Consider the following 24233-nt stretch of genomic DNA (forward strand, 5'->3'; position numbering starts at 1 on the left):
CGCAATTGCTAACTAGCCTTAACGCAATGACTAGAAGACTATGGTAACAGCTAGCATGCTAGCGCTAGTTAGCATTGTTCATCTGACTCTGGGGAAGTAGGAAAAGGGCTTTGTTGCCAAATTCCGGAAGTATCCCTTTAAGAGGAGACAAAGTGTGAGAGGAGGACTCGGGGATTGAACATGCAGTGTTACCCACTCAACCACAACTCTGTATGTGTAGCAGTACCTTAGCTGACAGGATGTTTTTGACCTCTGTGTCCTCTGCACTGTGTGGGGCAGGGATATCAGGGTTGCTGCTGCTGCGGATCCGGGACTGCAGTAACATGGTTCCTACTGTGGTGGCTGAGGCTCGCCCCATAGTACTGTAGCGGCCCTCAGTGGGAGGTACCACCCCCCCTGGACCTGGACACAGACACAAACAGGGGAGAACCATATGACTAGGATGACCTACCTGGACGCCACACTTTACCTACACACTGAAGAAGGCTATTAAGTCGAAACGTCTATGTACGCTATCCTGATGCAGTAAAAATTCATTAAAAAAACTAAATTAAGTCAGCTTTATGCAACATCTTTTTGTGTGCGGATTCACTTTTTGGCTTATCTGGATTCACAGGTTTTACGCACCAACCAAACTTTTGGGAGAGCACGACGGTCCTCTTTTGAGAACCTTGTCACTGGCATGATCTACCTGGTTACACTTTACTTTAGGTTGCACATACCTGCAGTTCTACAGAATTGTATATTTCAATGACTTCTGTTTCATGTAACTTATCTACAGTTACTGTGCTCAGCTGAGCACATTCTTGTTGCGCAAATAAGACTATGTCCATTCTCTTCACAAGTAAGACTGCCCATACAGTTACATCACCATGATAACGTGTCCGGTGGTTCCTTCCTACCTGTGTTGAGGAGCTCATGGGAGTCAGGTAGACGGAACACCCAGTACAGGTATGTTGCTAGGAGACCGTTCCTGCCCTGCTGGTCCCTGGCCAGCTCCTGGCTGTTGTGGAGACTGTTGACGATGGACACCACCGACTCAAATGCTATCTGGGCCAGGTTGGCTAGGAAATAAACACACGCACGGTTAACACAACACAGGTCAAACATATCAGGTAAACTCTCACACTACTTGTCTGTCCTACCAGTGGAGTACCTGTCTTGCTCTACCAGTATGTCAGAAATCCCAGGTGATGTCCCACTGGGTACCTGTCTGTCTGAAAGCCCTGGTGACATGTCCCTATAGATACCTGTCTGTCTGAAAGTCCTGGTGACATGTCCCTATAGATACCTGTCTGTCCAGCGATGACCATGGGCTGCATGATGAGGGTGAAGAGTTTATCTAAGACCAGATGGAGGTAGAGGACCAGAGGTTCCAGTCTAGAAGAGGACAGGGAGATGATGCTCAGCTTCAGCTCGTGCTCCAGCTTGTTCTCCGGAATCTTCTCTTCCCGAACCCGGAGCGGGAACATCACTCCGCCTTCCAGGGCATGGCACAATGTGAAGAAACGCTCCAAGTGGTTGTCCTGGGGTTCGGTAAATAAATGAATAAATAAAGTGTGTGTGTGTGTGTGTGTGTGTGTGTGTGTGTGTGTGTATGTGTGTGTGTGTGGTAGACTCACCTGTGTGTGTACTGAGGACACAGCCTGTATCTCCAGGTTGAACACTCCTTTGTGACTTTCCATCCACTTGACTGGAGGAACCTGAGGGGGAATCCTCTGCAGAGAGAGAGATTGACATATTAAGAACCTGAAGGAGAATCTTCTGCAGAGAGAGAGAGAGCGAGAGAGAGAGAGCGAGAGACAGAGACATTGACATATTGAAAACCTGAGGGAAAATCTTCTGCAGAAAGAGAGGGAGAGAGAAAGAGAGGGGAGAGAGAGAGAGAGAGAGAGAGAGAGAGAGAGAGAGAGAGAGAGAGAGAGAGAGAGAGGGAAGAGAGAGAGAGCGAGAGAGAGAGATAGAGAGAGAGAGAGAGAGAGAGAGCGAGAGACATATCAAGAACCTGAGGGAGAATCTTCTGCAGAGAGAGACATTGACATATTAAGTCATTCTGAGCCTATTCACATGCCTTGTACTTTGTGCTAAAGAAATATAATGTCTGTTGCCATCTAAACCCAATCAATAAGTCAGTAAATCAACCTATTAATGAAAAATAAATGTAACTGACATTCTCTCCACAAGGGGGAGCCTCTCCCCTCTTTACATTTTAGTGATACAACTTAATTTCAACTGTTGTCTGGATAATTGAAATGGCCAAATGAATGGTTACCTCAGGTGAGTGCATTGAGTAGTTGACAGGCAATCTGTCCAGGGCGATGGGGATGCAGTACTGACCCGTCTGTAGTCTGTCAGTACTCAGTATAGGCAGCCACTACAATATACCAGGGGATAGACAGAAGATCAGCCACAGGAAACATTGACCATGGACGGATACATACTGGAGACGCATCTACCTCTCCACATCATTGAGGAGAATCACTTACTGGTAGATTGATCATAAATAACCATGATTCAACTTTTCAGTCCAGCGCCATGTTCAGTAGAGTATCTGCACGTTCATCTCAGACCATATGAAACCAGTGTGGAGTGAAACTGATCTGAACTAGGCCAGATCATAGACTGATCCAGACCAGATGAGACCAGGGCCCGTATTCATAAAGACAGGTTTACACAGGCAGCCTAATTATGATATTTTGCCAATCATTGCTCTTTTGACCAATCAGATCAGATTTTTTACCAATAATCGGGCGAAAGACCAAAATTGGGCTGCCTGTGTAAACGCCGCCATTATGTCTCAGAGTAGGAGTGCTGCTCTAGGATCAGTTTAGCCTTTTAGATCACAATGAATAAGATTATATGGACAGGGGAACCTGATCCTAGATTAGCACTCCCACTCTGAGGAGACCAGGCATGAGGGGTCAAACTTACAGAGTATCCTATGAGTGCCTCACTGGCTCCTGTCTGGTTCTGTTTCTGTTGACAGCTGATGTGGTAGAACGTGAACAACAGGTGGTGTCTCTCAGTCAGCCTGGCAGGCAGAGCCATCTTCACCTCCTCATAGAAGTCTGGAGACCTGAGGCAGAGTCACACAGGACAGAGAGAACACAAAAAATATATATTATCGTTATATATGTAGCATGTCATGCCATAGTTGTGTTATTGTAATTTAGCATTTACTATTTAAAATAGTATCCACTTGCTTGTTATGGTACGTGACTGGGGTGTATACTTCCTGCACAAACTCAGGACCATTCGATTTTCCAAAAATGACCTATGAGGAAAAAGAAAGCAGAGTAAAATCTATAAAACCATGTTGTACAATGTCACAGTGACGTGGGTGAACACCGTGTGTGTGTGTGTGTGTGTGTGTGTGTGTGTGTGTGTGTGTGTGTGTGTGTGTGTGTGTGTGTGCGTGTGTGTGTGTGTGTGTGTGTGTGTGTGTGTGTGTGTGTGTGTTCGCGCGTGTGGACGTGTTTAACTATACTTGTGGGGACCAGAAGTCTCCACAAGAATACTAAACAAACAAAGATTTGACCAACTAGGGACATTTTCTTAGTCCCCACAAGGTCAAATGCTATTTCTAGGGTGCTTAGGGTTAAGGTTAGAATTAGTGTTAGAATTAGGTTTAGGCTTAAGGTTATGTTTAGGGTTAGGAAAAATAGGATTTTGAATGGGACTGAATTGTGTCCCCAAGACTGTGTGTGTTTGTGTGTGAGAAACTCACAGGCATCACACAGCTGGTGTCTTCTCCGCTCATAAACTGGATTTTAATGGTGATGTTCCTTCCTCCTGATGTCAGCCTGTTGACAAAGTTGAGTCGCTGGGGGTACACATAGAGCAGGTTCCTGGAGAGGGGGGGAGAGAAATTGTTATTTTTCTGTTTCCTGCACATACTCACATTACTTCCTAATGATGAAAGGAATGATGTGGTAATTTAAGAGAGTTCCAGGTGACACAGTAAGTAGAAACTCATTATCTCTCCTTCCTCCCAAGGTGTGCACTTGTTCAATTCCCTTCACTGATTCTAAAACAAAATGACTGGTATAAGAAATATGGTGGAAACTCCCACTAGTCCATGCCTCCAAGAATCTAATGCTTTATATTTGTGTGAAGTAGTGAATGACTGCACACTTCAGGAGAAAGGAGATATTAAAGGGACGCAGCCCAAGCCCTGCGTATAGCCTGCTAAAGGTTAGTGCCCAGAGTTCTTCCTGGTCAGGTGGTCAGGATATGACCATAGTGCACCAGCACCACCACTCCTACTCAGAGTTAGACTGCCTGAGCCTGCACATCCATACTACACCATTAGTCCCCCCGTGTAGCTCAGTTGGTAGAGCATGGCGCTTGCAACGCCAGGGTTGTGGGTTCGATTCCCACGGGGGGGCAGTTTGAAAATGTATGCACTCACGAACTAAGTCGCTCTGGATAAGAGCGTCTGCTAAATGTAAAATGTAGATCAGACCCTGTTCAGCTAACAAATGCATGATATTACACAATACACTGCGTGGGCCTGAAAACTAGCGTCTTACCAACAATCCAAATGTGGTGTGAACATTAGTGTGAGATTAAAAACAATGTAGTCATCTGTCCTGAGACAGGAGACACACTCTTAGGCTATCTCCCAAATGGACCCTGTTCGCTATATAGTGCACTACTTTTGGCCAGAGCCCTATGGGGAATAGGGTGCCATTTGGGACACACCCTTCATCTAGCGAGCAGTGAGGAGGAAGGAGTGAAGTGTTGACAGCATTGGAGGTTGTGTCAGGTCAGACTGGTTGAAAAAGACCCAGCAAACCTGTTTACAATGTCAATGGAAAAGGCCTGAAGCTACATTATGTGCTGTGTTAAGTACCTTAGCATGGAGACAGAATACACTTAAGATGTTGCTTCAATATATCCACATAATTTTCCTTCCTCATGATGCCATCTATTTTGTGAAGTGCACCAGTCCCTCCTGCAGCAAAGCACCCCCACAGCATGATGCTGCCACCCCCGTGCTTCACGTTTGGGATGGTGTTCTTCGGCTTGCAAGCCTTCCCCCTTTCCTCCAAACATAACAATGGTCATTATGGCCAAACAGTTCTATTTTTGTTTCATCAGACCAGAGGACATTTCTCCAAAAAGTACGATATTTGTCCCCATGTGCAGTTGCAAACCGTAGTCTGGCTTTTTTATGGCAGTTTTGGAGCAGTGACTTCTTCCTTGCTGAGCGGCCTTTCAGGTTATGTCGATATAGGACTCGTTTTACTGTGGATATAGATACTTTTGTACCTGTTTCCTCCAGCATCTTCACAAGGTCCTTTGCTGTTGTTCTGGGATCGATTTGCACTTTTTGCACCAAAGTACGTTAATTTCTAGGAGTCAGAACACGTCTCCTTCCTGAGCTGTATGACGGCTATGTGGTCCCATGGTGTTTATACTTGCGTACTATTGTTTGTACAGATGAACATGGTACCTTCAGGCATTTGGAAATTGCTCCCAAGGATGAACCAGACTTGTGGAGGTCTACCATTTTTTTTTCTGAGGTCTTGGCTGATTTCTTTTGATTTTCCCATGATGTCAAGCAAAGAGGCACTGAGTTTGAAGGTAGGCCTTGAAATACATCCACAGGTACACCTCCAATTGACTCAAATGATGTCAATTAGCCTATCAGAAGCTTCTAAAGCCATGACATCCTTTTCTGGAATTTTCCAAGCTGTTTAAAAGGCACAGTCAACTTAGTGTACAGTGAGGGAAAAAAGTATTTGATCCCCTGCTGATTTTGTACGTTTGCCCACAAACAAAGACATGATCAGTCTATAATTTTAATGGTAGGTTTATTTGAACAGTGAAAGACAGAATAACATGTCAGAAATGTTATAAATTGATTTGCATTTTAATGAGGGAAAAAAGTATTTGACCCCTCTGCAAAACATGACTTAGTACTTGGTGGCAAAGCCCTTGTTGGCAATCACAGAGGTCAGACGTTTCTTGTAGTTGGCTACCAGGTTTGCACACATCTCAGGAGGGATTTTGTCCCACCCCTCTTTGCAGATCTTCTCCAAGTCATTAAAGTTTTGTGCCTGACGTTTGGCAACTCGAACCTTCAGCTCCCTCCACAGATTTTCTATGGGATTAAGGTCTGGAGACTGGCTAGGCCACTCCAGGACCTTAATGTGCTTCTTCTTGAGCCACTCCTTTGTTGCCTTGGCCGTGTGTTTTGGGTCATTGTCATGCTGGAATACCCATCCACGACCCATTTTCAATGCCCTGGCTGAGGGAAGGAGGTTCTCACCCAAGATTTGACGGTACATGGCCCCGTCCATCCTCCCTTTGATGCGGTGAAGTTGTCCTGTCCCCTTAGCAGAAAAACACCCCCAAAGCATAATGTTTCCACCTCCATGTTTGACAGTGGGGATGGTGTTCTTGGGGTCATAGGCAGCATTCCTCCTCCTCCAAACACGGTGAGTTGAGTTGATGCCAAAGAGCTCCATTTTGGTCTCATCTGACCACAACATTTTCACCCAGTTCTCCTCTGAATCATTCAGATGTTAATTGGCAAACTTCAGACGGGCCTGTATATGTGCTTTCTTGAGCAGGGGGACCTTGCGGGCGCTGCAGGATTTCAGTCCTTCACGGCGTAGTGTGTTACCAATTGTTTTCTTGGTGACTATGGTCCCAGCTGCCTTGAGATCATTGACAAGATCCTCTGGGCTGATTCCTCACCGTTCTCATGATCATTGCAAGTCCACGAGGTGAGATCTTGCGTGGAGCCCCAGGCCGAGGGAGATTGACAGTTATTTTGTGTTTCTTCCATTTGCGAATAATCGCACCAACTGTTGTCACCTTCTCACCAAGCTGCTTGGCGATGGTCTTGTAGCCCATTCCAGCCTTGTGTAGGTCTACAATCTTGTCCCTGACATCCTTGGGAGCTCTTTGGTCTTGGCCATGGTGGAGAGTTTAGAATCTGATTGATTGATTTATTCTGTGGACAGGTGTCTTTTATACAGGTAACAATCTGAGATTAGGAGCACTCCCTTTAAGAGTGTGCTCCTAATCTCAGCTCGTTACCTGTATAAAAGACACCTGGGAGCCAGAAATCTTTCTGATTGAGAGGGGGTCAAATACTTATTTCCTTCATGAAAATGCAAATCAATTTATAATGTTTTTCTGGATTTTTTTGTTGTTATTCTGTCTCTCACTGTTCAAATAAACCTACCATTAAAATTATAGACTGTGCTGCCATCTTGTTAGAAGGTAACAGATTATTTTATTATAGTGATTAAGAGTGACTTTCATTGTGTTCCATGGTGTTTAGCGCCCTCTAGTGGAGCTTTCTGGTACTTAGAATAATGTACAAAAACCGGAAGTAAAGTAGTCATTCTGCACGCAGACAAGCAGCTAGAAACAACGCTACTGTACAGTTCTTTCAGTACAACTATTTCTTGTTACGCTTCAGCCTCAGAAAATATTTGTTTGTAAGTTCAATTCAAGCATATTGCAAGTGATGATAATATTGTTATTGACAGAATTGCTTACTTATCAATGTTAGTTGGTTACATTTACTCACGCAAATTGCATTGACTTTCATGGATGCGGTTAGCTGTATTAGTTTGCTCGTGCATCATGTAAAAGAAGTGTAAAACATACTATAGTTTGTTACTGTTTCTAGTGTAATATGCTTTGTTATTGTACAGAGGTGTTTGTACATTATTAGAGTAATGAAAGGAGTTGGCTAGTTGTTACTCAGAGTAATTATCTATTTGGTTTGTCGTCATGCCAGATATATGGTAACTTGGCACTTGCTTTGTATTTATGCAACTTCAACTTGAAATGTATAATGTACAGCTACAGTATGTCAATGTGAATTGAGTACTAAAGTATATTATTTTCTGTATTTGCAGTTTCACAACATAAACGTTTTCAATACATTCGTTCAAGAAAAGTCACGCCTTGGAAGTTTTATTGAAGACTCAGTTGTTAGCTATCTGTCTAGTTTTGCACGGGAACGCAATTCCAGGGCAGAATATAGACTGATCATTTCTTTGTCAGTGGGCAAACGTACAAAATCAGCAGGCGATCAAATACTTTTTTCCCTCACTGTATGTAAACTTCTGACCCACTGGAATTGTGATAGTGAATTATAAGTTAAATAATCTGTCTGTAAACAATTGTTGGAAAAATGACTTGTGTCATGCACAAAGTAGATATCCTAACCGACATGCCAAAACTATAGTTTGTTAACAAGACATTTGTGGAGTGGTTGAAAAAACAGTTTTAATGACTCCAACCTAAGTGTATGTAAACTTCCGACTTCAACTGTATGTGCTATGGTAAATACATGCGGTCTGTAACGCTAAAGGCTATATCCACCGATAATGAAGCGACCAAGTGAGCTTTGAGGAGAATGAGCAGGATATGCAATATTCAAAAAGTGGTTTCAGGAGGATTGAGTGAGTGAACTAACCTGTAAATGCTGTTGTGCAGTGTGTGTGTGTGTGTGTGTGTGTATGTATGTGTGTGCTCACCTGTAAGTGCTGTGTGGAACATAGACCTCGCTGGAGGGGAACTCCAACACCTCTTTGACAGGTCGGATGTTCTTCTCAGCCAGTGGTTTGACTGGGATCAGCTCAGTAGACAGACAGGCCACTGGGTTCTCATGGACCGGGGTCACATCCAGTTTTATTGTACCTAAAATAGATCAAGTCAAAAATAAGTCAAATACAGTCTCAAACTATGTTAATTCAGAATAATTCCAAAGTAGGGCGTAAGTATAGGAAGGTTTCAGTCCCACAGGTTTTCACCACTGTAAGCAATTGATTCTGAATTATACAGAATAGCCCATTCAGCTATTTTAAATGCATGGAGTCACTTAAACACATAAACCCAGGCATAACATATACACTTGTTCTTAGAAATGGGACATTCTAGTCACTTGTTGTTGGGTTGAATGGAATGAAACAGCATACACAGACAGCCAGGTCTTGCTGTGTGGTTGAATAGCGGATCACCTGGTATGGTTTTAATTCTTCTCTGCAGGGATGAGAACTTCTTGATGTCTGCCAGGAACTTAAACAGGTCCTCATCACTCAGACGGTCCCCCTCCTTAAACAGAGCAGGGTCCAGTTCAGTCAAATGAACATGTCTTTGTGTTCATGTGTACAAGATACAGTGACATAATGTCTCTGAACACCTCAGAATTCAACATTGTGAATATGCAGTGTTGCACAGAGGACATCTTTCATCTTTTCCAACAACTTCACATATGAAAGTGATATATTGAGCACTGCAACTCTAAGTGTTCTTGTGGGACCAATTCTTGGGCTTATCCACAGTTGCTAGTAGGATGGAAAAATGCACCCTTGCTGTGCGATGCCAAGTATGGAGAATGTATGGTATGTGTACTTGATACCTGGTTATATATGGCCAGGTCTTATCACGTGTCTGCTCTGTGGATTATGTGTGGAATGAAAGAATGCCTTGTCTCAAGGTGATACCCACAGCGTCAAGCATTCTCTGACTAAGACCTTCTCTGAGCATAGCGATGCTTATGTCGCTGGATCGATGTTTATATTGTAGTGTGTGTGTTGTTTTCTCTAGTGCATGTGTCCAGACCTGTTTGCAGAAGGTGCTGATGGTGATGGTGGCAGGTTTGAAGGCAGACAGGTTACACTGGTCTTCCATGGTACCGAACCTCTCCGAGTTCCTCCTTGGCAACTGACCTCTCTTATCCAGACTGCTGGATTTACCTGGACAGGGGAGGGGAGGTGAACCATGACAAGTCAGTCAAGTCAGGTGCAGAAAAGTAAAGTAAGATTAAACAAGCCTTGTGCTCATCAGTTCAAGAGTTAACCAGCTTATCACACACACACACAGACCGTTGAGGCTGTCAGAGTCGGAGGTGTCTCGGTCCAGTGTGGCGGTGCTGATGACGTTCATGATGTTGACCGTAGCCCAGGCAAAGGGCATGCGGTAACGACCAAGTCTCTGACAGAACGTCTCGGACTGATTTCGCAGCTTCTCCAGCTTCTCCTTGTTCTGACCCAGGGAACCACACAGAACCACAATTACAACCTATAGCTGTGTGTGTGTGTCTGTGTGTGTGTGTGTGTGTGTGTGTGTCTGTGTGTGTGTGTCTGTGTGTGTGTGTGTGTGTGTGTGTCTGTGTGTGTGTGTGTGTGTGTGTGTCTGTGTGTGTCTGTGTGTGTGTGTGTGTGTGTGTGTGTGTGTGTCTGTGTGTGTGTGTGTGTGTCTGTGTGTGTCTGTGTGTGTGTGTGTGTGTGTGTGTGTGTGTCTGTGTGTGTGTGTGTGTGTGTGTGTGTGTGTGTGTGTGTGTGTGTGTGTGTGTGTGTGTGTGTGTGTGTGTGTGTGTCCCCTCATGGCGCTCTACCTTTGCTGAGTCAGTATCCTTCATGACCATGTATGGTTCCGCACAGTCACTGATCTCTCCCTGCTGCAGCACCTTCTCTATCTGAAACACAGCCAGGACACAGAGGTACATCACTGAAACACAGCCAGGACACAGAGGTACATCACTGAAACACAGCCAGGACACAGAGGTACATCACTGAAACACAGCCAGGACACAGAGGTACATCACTGAAACACAGCCAGGACACAGAGGTACATCACTGAAACACAGCCAGGACACAGAGGTACATCACTGAAACACAGCCAGGACACAGAGGTACATCACTGAAACACAGCCAGGACACAGAGGTACATCACTGAAACACAGCCAGGACACAGAGGTACATCACTGACCAAGCTAATACTGTACACATTTTTACTTTTACATTTTAGTCATTTAGCAGACGCTCTTATCCAGAGCGACTTACAGTTAGTGAGTGCATACATTATTCTTTTTTATATATATATATATATACAGTGCCCTCCACAATTATTGGCACCCCTGTTTAAGATGTGGTCGAGGACTTCCAAAAATTCTCCTTGTTTTTTAAACAACATAGAACCCAAATGCAAAAAAAGAGAAAAATCCAACCTTTTATTTAAGTACATTACTTTGGTGTAAAAAAAAAAAATCACACATTTAGAAAAAAAATAACTTGAAATCATGTGTCCCACAATTATTGGCACCCCTGATGTTAATACTTTGTACAACCACCTTTTGCCAACAAGACAGCACTTAATCTCCTCCTATAACATTTCACAAGATTGGAGAACACAGAGAGAGGGATCTTTGACCATTCTTCTTTGCACAATCTTTCTAAATCATCCAGTGTCCTGGGTCCTCTCTTATGCACTCTCCTCTTTAGCTCGCCCCACAGGTTTTCGATTGGGTTGAGGTCTGGGGACTGAGATGGCCATGGGAGGACCTTGAGTTTGTGACTGCTGAACCATTTTTGTGTAGATTTTGCCACATGTTTTGGATCATTATCCTGCTGAAAGACCCAATGACGACCCATCTTCATCTTTCTGGCAGAGGCAATCAGGTTTTTATTTAAAATGTCCTGGTAGTTCAAAGCGTTCATAATGCCATGCACCCTAACAAGGTTCCCAGGGCCTTTGGAAGAGAAACAGGCCCACAGCATCACAGATCCTCCACCATACTTCACGGTGGGCATGAGGTGCTTTTCGGCATACTCATCTTTTGTTTTACGCCAGACCCACTTAGAGTGTTTGTTGCCAAAAAGCTCAATCTTAGTCTCATCTGACCAAAGCACACGATCCCAGTTGAAGTCCCAGTGCCGCTTAGCAAACTCCAGACGTTTACGTTTGTGAGTGTTAGTGAGAAAAGGCTTTTTCCTTGCATGCCTCCCAAACAGCTTGTTGGCATGTAGAGAACGTCTGATGGTTGTTTTGGAGACTTTGTGACCCCAAGATGCCAGTCTTTGATGCAATTCTGTGACAGTGAGCTTAGGACTTTTTTTTACTTCTCTTACCATCCTCCTCACTGTGCGTTGTGGCAAGATAAACTTGGGACCTCTTCCAGCCTTGTTTGTCACTGTTCCAGTTGTTTTAAACTTCTTAATGATTCCTCTGACTGTAGATACGGGCAAGTTAAGGCGAGTGGCTATTTTCTTGTAGCCATTGCCTGACTTATGAAGGTCGACACAAATCTGCCTTACTTGAATGGTGTGTTCTCTTGTCTTTGCCATGTTGACAAATGGGTAAGAGAATTAGGCCTCTGTGTCACGTCATATTTATACCCCAGGGAAACAGGAAGTCATGAATTACTAATTAAAAGTTCCTAGATACCCTGACCAACTTTAGCAACTACAGAAAAATATATTTTTAAAAAATTCAATTAAAATTTTCAGCGGAATTGTTAGGGGTGCCAATAATTGTGGGACACATGATTTCAAGTTTTTTTTTTTCTAAATATGTGATTTTTTTTTTTACCACCAAAGTAATGTACTTAAATAAAAGGTTGGATTTTTCTCTTTTTTTGCATTTGGGTTCTATGTTGTTTAAAAAAAAGGAAAATTTTTGGAAGTCCTCGACCACATCTTAAACAGGGGTGCCAATAATAGTGGAGGGCACTGTATATATATATATATATATTATTCTTTTTTACTGGCCCCCCGTGGGAAACGAACCCACTGACAACCAACTGAGCTACATCCCTGCCGGCCATTCCCTCCCCTATCCTGGACGACGCTGGGCCAATTGTGGATTCGAACCAGGATCTCTAGTGGCACAGCTAGCACTGCAATACAGTGCCTTAGACCACTGCGCCACAGGGGTCTATGGAGAGTTACCTACTGTATGCTACCTTAACACACAGATTGATAGTGGCACCATAGGTAATACGTGTGAGGAGGTACATACGTCAGGGTCGTGGGTTCAATTCCAGCTGGGGCCAACCATATGAAAATGTATGCATGAAGTGCACTACTGTTCAGTCGCTTTGGATAAAAGCCTCTATTAAGTGGTATATATTTAGTTCTATAGTGTAGCAACTGTAGATACGGTAGGTGCCGTACAGACGTGTGTATTACCTGAATGAGCAGGTACTGTAGATAGGTGCAGGTAGATGAGATGCGTATCTTACCTTGATGACCAGGTAGATGTCTGGGGAGGGGTATGTGATGGAGAAGATGGCTGCTCGGGAGAGGGTGGAGTGGTCCGTCTGTGGCGTGTGGGATTTCAGGAACCCTTTAAACTGGTCTGAGTTCAGATCACAGTAGAAGTTCTCGGATATCTGAGGAAGTCAAACAGAGAGGGTTAGTGTTAGAGTTGACCTTAGTGGTGGATTACATGAGTGTCCATTCATCCCATTTATCTCATGGTAGATAATATGGCTAGAGAGGCACCAACTGGAAGAAAATTGACAGAAATACGGGGGAGACTACCTGAACTTGTTCAATAAGAAACGCTCATTTACAGTTTCCAATGCAAAACGTTTTGCTACGGTGTGCCCTAATGATCTAATTCCAGTAGAGGAATTAGTATTGGGACACGGGCCTTTTTCCTCATCCTACGTTCCAGCTGGTTTGTGTCCGACAGGCTTCTGACACATGTTATATTCGAGACTGGTCTCCATACAGAGTGCTGTTGAACCCACTCCCTCACCCAGCTGAGAGCTCTACTCTAAATAACCATCACACAGACAGTACTCTGGCCCTACTATAATACCACACAGACAGTACTCTGGCCCTACTATAATACCACACAGACAGTACACTGGCCCTACTATAATACCACACAGACAGTACTCTAGCCCTACTATAATACCACAGACAGTACTCTGGCCCTACTATAATACCACACAGACAGTACTCTGGCCCTACTATAACACCACAGACAGTACTCTGGCCCTACTATAATACAAAACACAGTACTCTGGCCATACTATAATACCAGACAGTACTCTGGCCCTACTATAATACAACAGACAGTACTCTGGCCCTACTATAATACCACAGACAGTACTCTGGCCCTACTATAATACAACAGACAGTACTCTGGCCCTACTATAATATCACAGACAGTCCTCTGGCCCTACTATAATACCACAGACAGTACTCTGGCCCTACTATAATACAAAACACAGTACTCTGGCCATACTATAATACAACAGACAGTACTCTGGCCCTACTATAATACAACAGACAGTACTCTGGCCCTACTATAATACCACAGACAGTACTCTGGCCCTACTATAATACCACAGACAGTACTCTGGCCCTACTATAATACCACAGACAGTACTCTGGCCCTACTATAATACCGCAGACAGTACTCTGGCCCTACTATAATACCACAGACAGTACTCTGGCCCTACTATAATACCACAGACAGTACTCTGGCCCTACTATAATACCACAGACAGTACTCTGGCCCTACTATAATACCACAGACAGTACTCTGGGCCTACTATAATACCACAGACAGTACTCTGGCCCTACTATAATACCACAGACAGTACTCTGGCCCTACTATAATACCACAGACAGTACTCTGGCCATACTATAATACCACACAGACAGTACTCTAGCCCTACTATAATACCACAGACAGTACTCTGGTCCTACTATAATACCACACAGACAGTACTCTGGCCCTACTATAATACCACACAGACAGTACTCTGGCCCTACTATAATACCACAGACAGTACTCTGGCCCTACTATAATAACACATACAGTACTCTGGCCCTACTATAATACCACAGACAGTACTCTGGCCCTACTATAATACCACACAGACAGTACTCTAGCCCTACTATAATACCACAGACAGTACTCTGGCCCTACTATAATACCACAGACAGTACTCTGGCCCTACTATAATACCACAGACAGTACTCTGGCCCTACTATAATACCACAGACAGTACTCTGGCCCTACTATAATACCACAGACAGTACTCTGGCCCTACTATAATACAACACAGACAGTACTCTGGCCCTACTATAATACCACACAGACAGTACTCTAGCCCTACTATAATACCACAGACAGTACTCTGGCCCTACTATAATACCACAGACAGTACTCTGGCCCTACTATAATACCACAGACAGTACTCTGGCCCTACTATAATACCACAGACAGTACTCTGGCCCTACTATAATACCACAGACAGTACACTGGCTCTAGCAATAACCAAACAACATTACTGTGGTATTCTGGATACGAAGTTATGGAACACTTTACTGTAAGTGTCCTTATGAATGCATTTATAAAGCCTTATAAAGGCTACATAATGAGTTGAGATTATTTCTCAGCTGTGTCATTATTAAATGTTTCGTAACACTTTACATGTACCCATCATCATACAGCATACAGCCTACATAACACTGTCATAGATATGACATGCTAACTGTCCCAGGCAGAGATTTCACATAAAGTGTTTTCAGTGAATGTAATGTCTCAAAGTGATGTCCTTACATTCTGTCTCTTTCTTAATTAATCTTTCCTTGATTCCTCACGTCCTCTCTCATCACCTACCTCCTTCTCAAAATTCATTAGAGGAAAAAAGGTTAGAGGGGATGGACATAGGATCTCTTCGTCCAATACGCTTTGAGAAGGAGGCAAGGAGAGAGGGTGTAACGAATCGAGGAAAGACAAATTGAGAAAGAGCCTCTGTTTCTATGGCTCCTCCCTTGTGACTGTGTCCTGAGAAGAGGATGACCCTACGGTGACCCTGTATGCTGTGAGTGTCATGTGAGGTCCCATTACCAACCAATTTACAACTTCCTCATTGCACATGTCACAATATGAGTCCTCTACAACAGTCTTTAACACTTCATAGCAGGACTGATGCTGCTGCTGGCACACAACCTAACACAGCATGGATTTCTTCCTCAGTCTCTCAAGTTTAATCTCAAGCAGTCAGAAGAGAGTGACAGTTCTAAATGTGTTGGGTGGGGAAGTTTGTGTGTGTGTGCGTATATTTGGGTCAACACTTCACATTTCAACAGTTCATGTGGTCTACATAGTGACAGCATTGCAGTGTGTTAACTTTAAAAAGCCAAGAGTTCCACAGGACTTCATATTAATTTTGATGAAATGCAGCACAGCTGATGATTGCTGGCTGTGTTCTAAACATCTGGCATAAACCTCACAATCCCCTGTATGCACCATGATTAGTATGATAATATTTATACTGTAGGCCTACAATACACACACCCTGGTAGGCCTAATAATCATAACCATCTTCGCTGTAATAATCTTTCATATACCCATGGTTTTGGTAGTGTGTACTGTAACCCTCTGTCAGTCGGTCAGAGCAGGACAGGATTAGAGAAATGTTTCCAAGGAATTATATCAACATCTGCTGCATATTTCCCAGATGTGAAACCAAAACCGCATTACAACACTGCATTTCACTGCATAGAAACAGTAGAGAGATGGTGAAAGAGAGAAATAGAGGGACAAAGAGAGAAATAGAGGGACAGAGACAGAAAGAGAGAGAGAGATAGATAGAGAGGGAAATACAGACAGACAGGGACAGACACAGGGACAGACAGAGAGAGAGAGAGAGACAGAGAGAGAGACAGAACCTCAGTCACCAAACCCCTCTGTTCCAGATTGAGTCATGTCAAGTGTAATTAGTTCAACATGCTGGACAGTATGTCATCCTGGTTCATAACAGAGGGATGTTTCATTGGCCTACAACATGGTGCCTTTTTCAGGCCCATCTGCCTCCTCCTCTAATGAATTCAATAAGGAGGAGTGTTAGAGTGTTAACCTCCACAATAACACATTTTGCCCTATGGATATTATGGAGAACAGCATCACCTGGTTCCCAGTGCATAATAAAGGGAAAAGCAGTACAAAAAGACCGTAACACTTTCAGACTGCCCAACCAGGATGCAGTGTGGCCAGATGACCAAAAGGTCAGTGGCACAAATCCAAATGTGGTGCCCTTGAAGCCTAAAACTTCAATCCAAAAACCATCCAGCTGTGCAAGTCCATAACACACATGCTACTAGCTTTGGCTAACAGAGTTGTGTTTGGATAGGAGAGTACAGTGTGAATCAGATGGGTTGTTTGTATGAACACGGCTATGATTGGTCTACTGGAGAAGCTGCTCAGTCCCAGTGCTTCCGGACATTCTGTCTACTGTGGCTAAAGTCTTGGGACATCCCACTGATCCACCACTTCACTGACCACCAACACAAACCTGACACACTGGTCATGAGATCACCTAAAAGATAAAACAAACCGTGCCGACGAACTGACCAGAACATCGGCCATCATTTTCTGTTCATTTCCTGACGATTGTACATGTTGAATCGCCACTGTTCGCCGACAAGCAGCACGTGACCTACTGCGCACGGCCAACATTTGCTATGGTGAGTCTTGTCCTTAACACGCATTAACCTCCAACAACTTCAAGCTTCAACAACATGAAGGCATGCAATTCTTCATGACCTCATAACACACAGCGGGCCAAAGAATACAGCATTCTAAAAAAGCACAAAACCCTTCAGAAGGAAACATACCTTTTTCTTCTCTCTCAGGTCATACAGAGCCAGGGTAGCAAACAGTGGTTCGATGTCAATCTCAAACCTACGGAGGATAGGGGAGAAAATATATCAGACTGTCATTTCACGGCAGTGTGTCGACCAGCCAGCAAACATCATCAATAAGCCTGACATATAATGACCTTTTTTCTATTCTATAATGTTCTGCATTGTTGAGGGAGCTAGCACATAAGTATTTCGCTGCACCTTTTATAGCTGCTGTAAACTGTGTATGTGATGAATACATTTGATTTGATTCTATTTATCAACTCAGGATACTCAACAGATGCAACAGCAACATGAAATGTTGGTGCATGCACTCGCATAGCACTTAGACTTGGAACTGAGCCAATCGAGTAATGAGCCCAACTGAAAGTTGGGACAGGCAGCTGCCAAAACACTGCTTAGAGATGATGCAGAACTTAGCTGAAAGCAGCTTTATGGTGTGGGAGAGGCAGAAAGAGAGAGAACAGAAACAGAGAAAGAGAGAGACAGCGAGAGAGAGAGAACAGAGAGAGAGAACGAGAACGAGAGAGACAGACAGAGATACTAGCCCACAGAAAGAGTGTGTAAGACAGGGAGAGAAAGGGAACATTTCCCCATTATTCATAATGTGGGATAATCTACTCCTTCTCACACAAATTTTCTGTGGGCTACACTCCTCCCCTCCCTCTGCCACCCTATCCCACACAATATGTTGATTCTCACATACATGTAGCTAGTTAGCTAGAGGCATACAGTTATTTTCCTTCTGTGAAAGGTAGTGTAATTCCCATACTTGATGGCCTGGCACCGGATGATGATCCTGTCTCCCATGTGCTCTTTGGGACAGTCGGGAATGGGCCGGATCTCCACTGCATCATCCTGGAATACCAGAGGAATGTCATGGATCCAGCCACTCAATTCAAGTCAAGCATGCACAGAAGCATGCACTGTATTCATGCGTGTGTCTCCCTCTCTCACCTCGTCGGCGGTTGGGTACAGGGCAAACAGCTCTGGGTGGCGGTTCCCCTGCCGGGCTTCCTGGTTCAACCTGTCCAGGTCGTCATGGTTACTGAAGTGCAGCAGCCCCTCCACTCTGGGGTCAGGGGTCAGACCAGAGCGGAGGTCAAAGTCAGAGGAGGTCAGGGTCCTGCTGGAGTCATCACTCAGTACCGCCAGGGAGGGGGACTTCACCTGTAATAATTATGACTGGTATTAGGAGAGAGAGGAGGACAGGGAGGGTGAGGAGGTCGGAAGAGGATGGGAGAGAGACAACATCCCAAAATAATGTTGAATTCTCCCAACAAAATAATGTTACTTCTCCCAAACTAAAGTTTATTGCATGTAGGCCTAAATCAGTGTTCCAAATAATTGCAGAACTTTAAGTGTATAGGCCGGTAACTTGCTATGCTATGGCAGTGGAGCGATAAGACGTCCATAGGTGATTAACTGTGTGTGAACATCAAGAGAATCAAGACAAACTCATGGAATCCATAACTAACGGGTTTCAACTCCAGGGAAGCCCAGTAACTTCTGAGTAAAATGGTGCCTCCTACCACCATGGAGAGGTCATAGTTAATCAGGGGGTATTACGTCCATATGGAATTAGACTCCAACTGAGCTACATGACTGGACAGCTCTGGATTCTCAGGCTGTGTCCTGCTTTCAACCACCACCACCATCACCCCTACCAACCCCCTTCCTCCTCACAGCACCCCCTCACCCTTCATCCCTCTTCTCTGTTGCAATCCTGCAGTAAATTTGCCTCATTTGGTTTAAAATATTTGGTTTGAATTACTCAAATATGTTGGCTTCTTCAACAATCCTAAAACTTAAGAGGAAACATCCATCCATCTTCCATCTAACCTCCACACCCCCACCACTGATTAGCTGTGCCCCTATCCCACCCTTGCTAATGACCACCAGAGTGTTGCAGTGTGAAGCAGGGGACCATTAGAGGCTGAGTGACAATAGGCCGGTTCTTCCCCTCTCTCTCTCTTTGGCCTAGAGCGGATGGGAAAAACACGGCTGGAACAAGGGCCTTTGGTTTGGGTGATTATGACTTGGTAAGGCTGGGGGCTGGGGCTGGGGCTGGGGATGGGGCTAGGGATGAGGCTGGGGGATGAGGCTGGGGATGGGGCTGGGGATGGGGCTGGGGATGAGCCTGGGGCTGGGGATGAGCCTGGGGCTGGGAATGAGCCTGGGGCTGGGAATGAGCCTGGGGCTGGGGATGAGGAGCTAGGGCTGAAGACAATTTGGCTGGAGAGACAGTAGAACTGGCTGGAGGCTGGGGTTAGCTAGGGCTTGCTGGGGCTGGTGGACCTTGGGACTTGGGAGTTGGACTTCACTGTCAGGGGCCAGATTTGAGCTCGGGACCATGGACTGACAGAGGTGGGGGGCTGGAGCAGGGGGCTGGAGCAGGGGTTGGCTGGGTGCTGGCTGGAGATTTGGCAGGACAGAGAGCTGGATGCTGGCTGGGGCTGGTCGGAAGCAGAGGGGGACTGCATGAATATTCACGTCTCATTGTGTGCAGGGCAGGCTGGGTAGACATGAGGGAGACGGTGCCAGGATGGAGGTCATAGGAATAACAAAAACACTTCTGTGTTCAGTGTTGTGCTGCCCAATCCCTCCCCTCGCTCTGTCTCGCTGTCTATGGTTCCCTCTCTCTGTTCTCTCTCTCCTTTTCTCTCCTTGTCTCTCCTTCTTTCTCTCCTTTCATTGCACACCGATTAGAATTTTCTCACCAGAACAGAGATTCTAAAACTAAAAGACAATCTATATCTATCAATCCGAGGAGTCAGGAGATGTAGCTTGAAACAACTCTAGTATTCAGGTTTCATGTTATCTTTCTCTGATAGAATACCCAGGGTATCATGTTACTCTGTTTATTTCCTTCCGTAATGTAATCTTTGGATCTGATACCTGCATGTCCTACTACTGTATACTCTGAATACACTCTGGTCCTCTGATAACAATGGGACTGACAAAACTGCTCCTTATGGACCCAAACCCTGATTTATTTTTTTATGCCCTTTGCTGTTGTTGTTGGGTATGCATTGTTGTGTATATTTTGTGCTTACCGGTGTCTCTAGTTTCTCTGGCTGGACATCGGACTCAAATGTCTGTTTCTGCAGAGTTTTGTGTAGACTTGCCCGCTCTGAATATGCACTCCAACCATCTCCCTGGCACCTGCGTGCACACACACACACACACACACACACACACACACACATACACACACAAACACAGTTACTGATAAACCAGTGCCATTTTTATCTGATCAGAGCAGAAAAGATGTAGTATTCCACCCCCCACATACACACAGAACCCCAGGATGTGGATGAACACCCTGACCAGGAGACTGTGTGTGAGTGTGTGTGTACCAATAGTAGATAGTGGGCCTAGGCTGTGATAAGTAATCAGTGTGTGGTATGTGTGAAGATAGACAGAGGGGTTATCACGGTCTCTCAGACATCTCTATGTTGACAGACAGACAGACAGACAGACAGACAGACACCCACACACCCACCTATGGTGCTGCATCTGAGAAAGAAACCACTGCATAGGTTTCCTCTGTATAAACCACTGCATAGGTTTCCACTGTATTGTCTGCACCAGTGGTCTTCAACCCTGGTCCTGATGACTGAGCCACATGCTGGCCCAAGCCTGCACACCAAGTAGCTCTCCAGGTCCAGGGTTAGTGACCACTAGCGTACACATATCTAGCATTTTACAGGTCAGTAGTCATAAGGGAAAGGAGATTAGGAAAGAAAGCAGACCCTGAATGTGTCTAAGAGTTGATCAAAGGAAGCTTACCTCCTGCTGACCATCAGCCAGGGCTGGGTGTAACTCTGAACACAGTCCCTGACATGGGAATCCAACTCCACCCTATAGAAATACAGGAGGCCAGAGAGGGAATGAGAAGGATGTTAAGCACACACATACACACTCATTATGCACACACAATCTGTTTCCCTCATTCTGCATTCCTATCTCATCAGCACTATCTGTACCATCATGTTCAAGGTGAGTGACAATCCTAAAACACTAAGATACCACTGACAGAATATTTTCACTATTTCACACCCTCTTGGGTTGTAATAGCCTTCTGAGGTATGCTTGTTCTATTACATGATAAGCCATCATAGTGGGACCTAGGGAACTAGTGGGTGGGGCGTCATCTGGACACAGATATAGGTTCATAATGGAGAAAGTTACTGGGACTATTGGACTAATAGCCAGGCTTAAATCAATGCCTAATCCAGAACTCTAGACCATCCCTGCTCTCTCCTAGATCTGTGGGGATCTGATAGGCATAAGTCATCTGGTAACATGTATGGTTGAGTTTATTCTATATTGATCATGTGACCATGCGACCCACCCCTCCTCTGGTACAGAGTGGCGTACGGTCCGACACTCCTTCTCCACCAGTTCTACTTCCAGGTCATCATCAGGGAAATCTCCAAGCTCCTGCATGAGGGCGGAGTCTCCACTCCGCAGCTGTGACATCAGAAACTCTTCCAGGTCCAACGGCTCAACCGCGTCATACGACTGGGGCTGGAGAGACAGAGAGAGAAGGGAAAGGGGTAATTAGACAGACAGATATCATACTATTATATACACCAAGTGTACAAAACATTATCAACACTTGCTCTTTCCATGACATATACATTAACTTGTCATCCATCACATTATTGATGTCACTTGTTAAATCCACTTCAAATCAGTGTAGATGAAGGGGAGGAGACAGGTTAAAGAAGGATTGAGATTGAGACATGGATTGTGTATGTGTGCCATTCAGGGTGAATGTGAAAGACAAAAGATTTAAATGCCTTTTGAACAGGATATGGTAGTAGGTGCCAGGTGCACCGGTTTGTGTCAAGAACTGCAATGCTGCTTGGTTTTTCACGCTCAACAGTTTCCTGTGTGGATCAAGAATGGTCCACCACCCAAAGGACATCCAGCCAACTTGACAACTGTGGGAAGCATTGGAGTCAACATGGGCCAGCATCCCTGTGGAATGCTTTCGACACCTTGTAGAGTCCATGCCCCAACGAATTTAGGCTGTTCTGAGGGCAAAAGGGGGGGTGCAATTCAATATTAGGAAGGTGTTCTTAATGTTTTGTGCACTCAGTGTATAGGGAAAGGGAGATACCTAGTCAGTTGTACAACTGAATGCATTCAACTGAAATCCGCCTTTAACCCTTAACCCCTCTGAATCAGAGAGGAAGTAGAGAACGGGAGAAAGAGACGGTGACAGAGACGGTGACAGAGACGGTGACAGAGATGGTGACAGAGAGAGAGCGGTAGATGTAGAAAATAGAGAGAGAAATATTTGCATGCAGAAGGCAGGAAACGGTTAAGACACAAAGATACCACGCAACTACATGATGGCATTCTTAAGGTTATGAATAAACCACTGTAGTGCATCTAAATGTATCATTGATAGAGAGAGAGAGGGGGGGAGGGGGGGAGAGAGAGAGGCATATAGAGAGAGAGAGGCAGAGAGAGAAATTGAGAGAGCGAGAGAGGGGCATAGAGAGAGGCATAGAGAGAGAGAGAGAGAGAAGCATAGAGAGAGAGAGACATAGAGAGAGAGAGAGAGAGAGAGAGAGAGAGAGAGAGAGAGAGAGAGAGAGAAAGAGTGAGTTTATATAGCCCTCAGTCATTCCAGATATTAGAGAGCTGTGAGGAGAAGGAGGACAGGTTGGATCACGACTCTGCTCTCAACAACCTCAGACCTGTCAAGGAACGAGAGGACTGAGCTAATATACAGAGAAAATGGTGTAGGAACTTTACATAGAAACTTTAGATTTAAACTGTACATGTAATGTGTATTGTGTATATTTGTGTGCTTGCATGTTTGTGTATATATTTGTATTTAGATATATGTTTTTAATGGTTAATTTCTGATCATGTTAGTCTATCAATCCTCTTCATAAGAGTCTAACCCTCTGCAACCATACTGCAACCCCTGGGCAACTATCCCCCTATCCTAGCTCCCTATTCTAAGGGGTGACTGAGTCCCCCTCATGACAGCTCATATGATTGACATAAAGACCTCTGTCAAATGCAGATCAGAGGAGAGAAGTATCACGTGTGTAACATCATTTCAGACAAAAACCGACAACAGTTCTTGTTAAGTTGGTGTTGTGCCGTGTAGTTAACTCCGTAACTACTGTGGTGTTCAATGGAATTACTCTTCACATGGAAGCTGTAAGACACACACACGCACAAAACAATAACTGAATGGTATAAAAGGGAACTTGCCAATTCTGTTCTAATTACATCACTAGAGCATTAACTGTGAGGTTGCATACACAGTAGTTCAGTTACTATATAGTAATGTGTGAAGTGTGGCTCAGAAATCTGCCAACTCAAGCAAAGATCTGAATGGAGGATAATCTGGAGAGCACTTCAGAAAAGCTTAGATCACACAATAGATGAATACCTATAAATCAGCACTCTACAAACTAGAGAGAAAATCATGTTCCCTTTAAATCACATCACATTGTTACAGCAATATACACAGTCAATGCAACAACTTCACACATCCAGCCTTATGCCCAGAAAAGGAAAGTGAACTGTTGTGTTACCATCTGTTTTTTTAAATGCTGCTCTCAGCAACAAGACTAATTTACATGACAGCCAGGTGTCAAATGGGGAGAGAGAGAGAGAGAGAGAGAGAGAGAGAGAGAGAGAGAGAGAGAGAGAGAGAAAGAGAGAGCGAGAGAGAGAGACAGAGAGAGAGAGAGGAGAGAGAGAGACAGAGAGAGACCGAGAGAGAGACATAGAGAGAGTGAGAGAGAGAGACAGAGAGAGAGAGAATGC

General features: G+C 44.5%; 1 protein-coding gene across 4 annotated transcripts in view; it reads right to left on the bottom strand.

Moving 5' to 3' along the window:
- Window positions 1-24233, bottom strand: part of LOC121581849 (dedicator of cytokinesis protein 8) — a 66574-nt gene that overhangs the window by 23349 nt on the left and 18992 nt on the right. For all 4 annotated transcript variants that reach the window (XM_041897223.2, XM_041897222.2, XM_041897221.2 and 1 more), the window contains 20 exons: window positions 21784-21959; window positions 21219-21290; window positions 20483-20591; window positions 18384-18596; window positions 18199-18284; window positions 17400-17466; window positions 12998-13147; window positions 10373-10453; window positions 9861-10020; window positions 9598-9731; window positions 8994-9087; window positions 8511-8673; window positions 3728-3848; window positions 3204-3274; window positions 2932-3076; window positions 2273-2374; window positions 1623-1718; window positions 1292-1526; window positions 903-1064; window positions 227-402 (listed from right to left, as the gene is read on the bottom strand). In XM_041897223.2, the coding sequence (XP_041753157.1) occupies window positions 227-402; window positions 903-1064; window positions 1292-1526; window positions 1623-1718; window positions 2273-2374; window positions 2932-3076; window positions 3204-3274; window positions 3728-3848; window positions 8511-8673; window positions 8994-9087; window positions 9598-9731; window positions 9861-10020; window positions 10373-10453; window positions 12998-13147; window positions 17400-17466; window positions 18199-18284; window positions 18384-18596; window positions 20483-20591; window positions 21219-21290; window positions 21784-21959 (2613 nt within the window). The remainder of the gene's footprint in view (window positions 1-226; window positions 403-902; window positions 1065-1291; window positions 1527-1622; window positions 1719-2272; window positions 2375-2931; window positions 3077-3203; window positions 3275-3727; window positions 3849-8510; window positions 8674-8993; window positions 9088-9597; window positions 9732-9860; window positions 10021-10372; window positions 10454-12997; window positions 13148-17399; window positions 17467-18198; window positions 18285-18383; window positions 18597-20482; window positions 20592-21218; window positions 21291-21783; window positions 21960-24233) is intronic.

The sequence above is a fragment of the Coregonus clupeaformis genome, chromosome 18 (assembly GCF_020615455.1).
Source record: "Coregonus clupeaformis isolate EN_2021a chromosome 18, ASM2061545v1, whole genome shotgun sequence".
Lineage (NCBI taxonomy): Eukaryota > Metazoa > Chordata > Actinopteri > Salmoniformes > Salmonidae > Coregonus > Coregonus clupeaformis.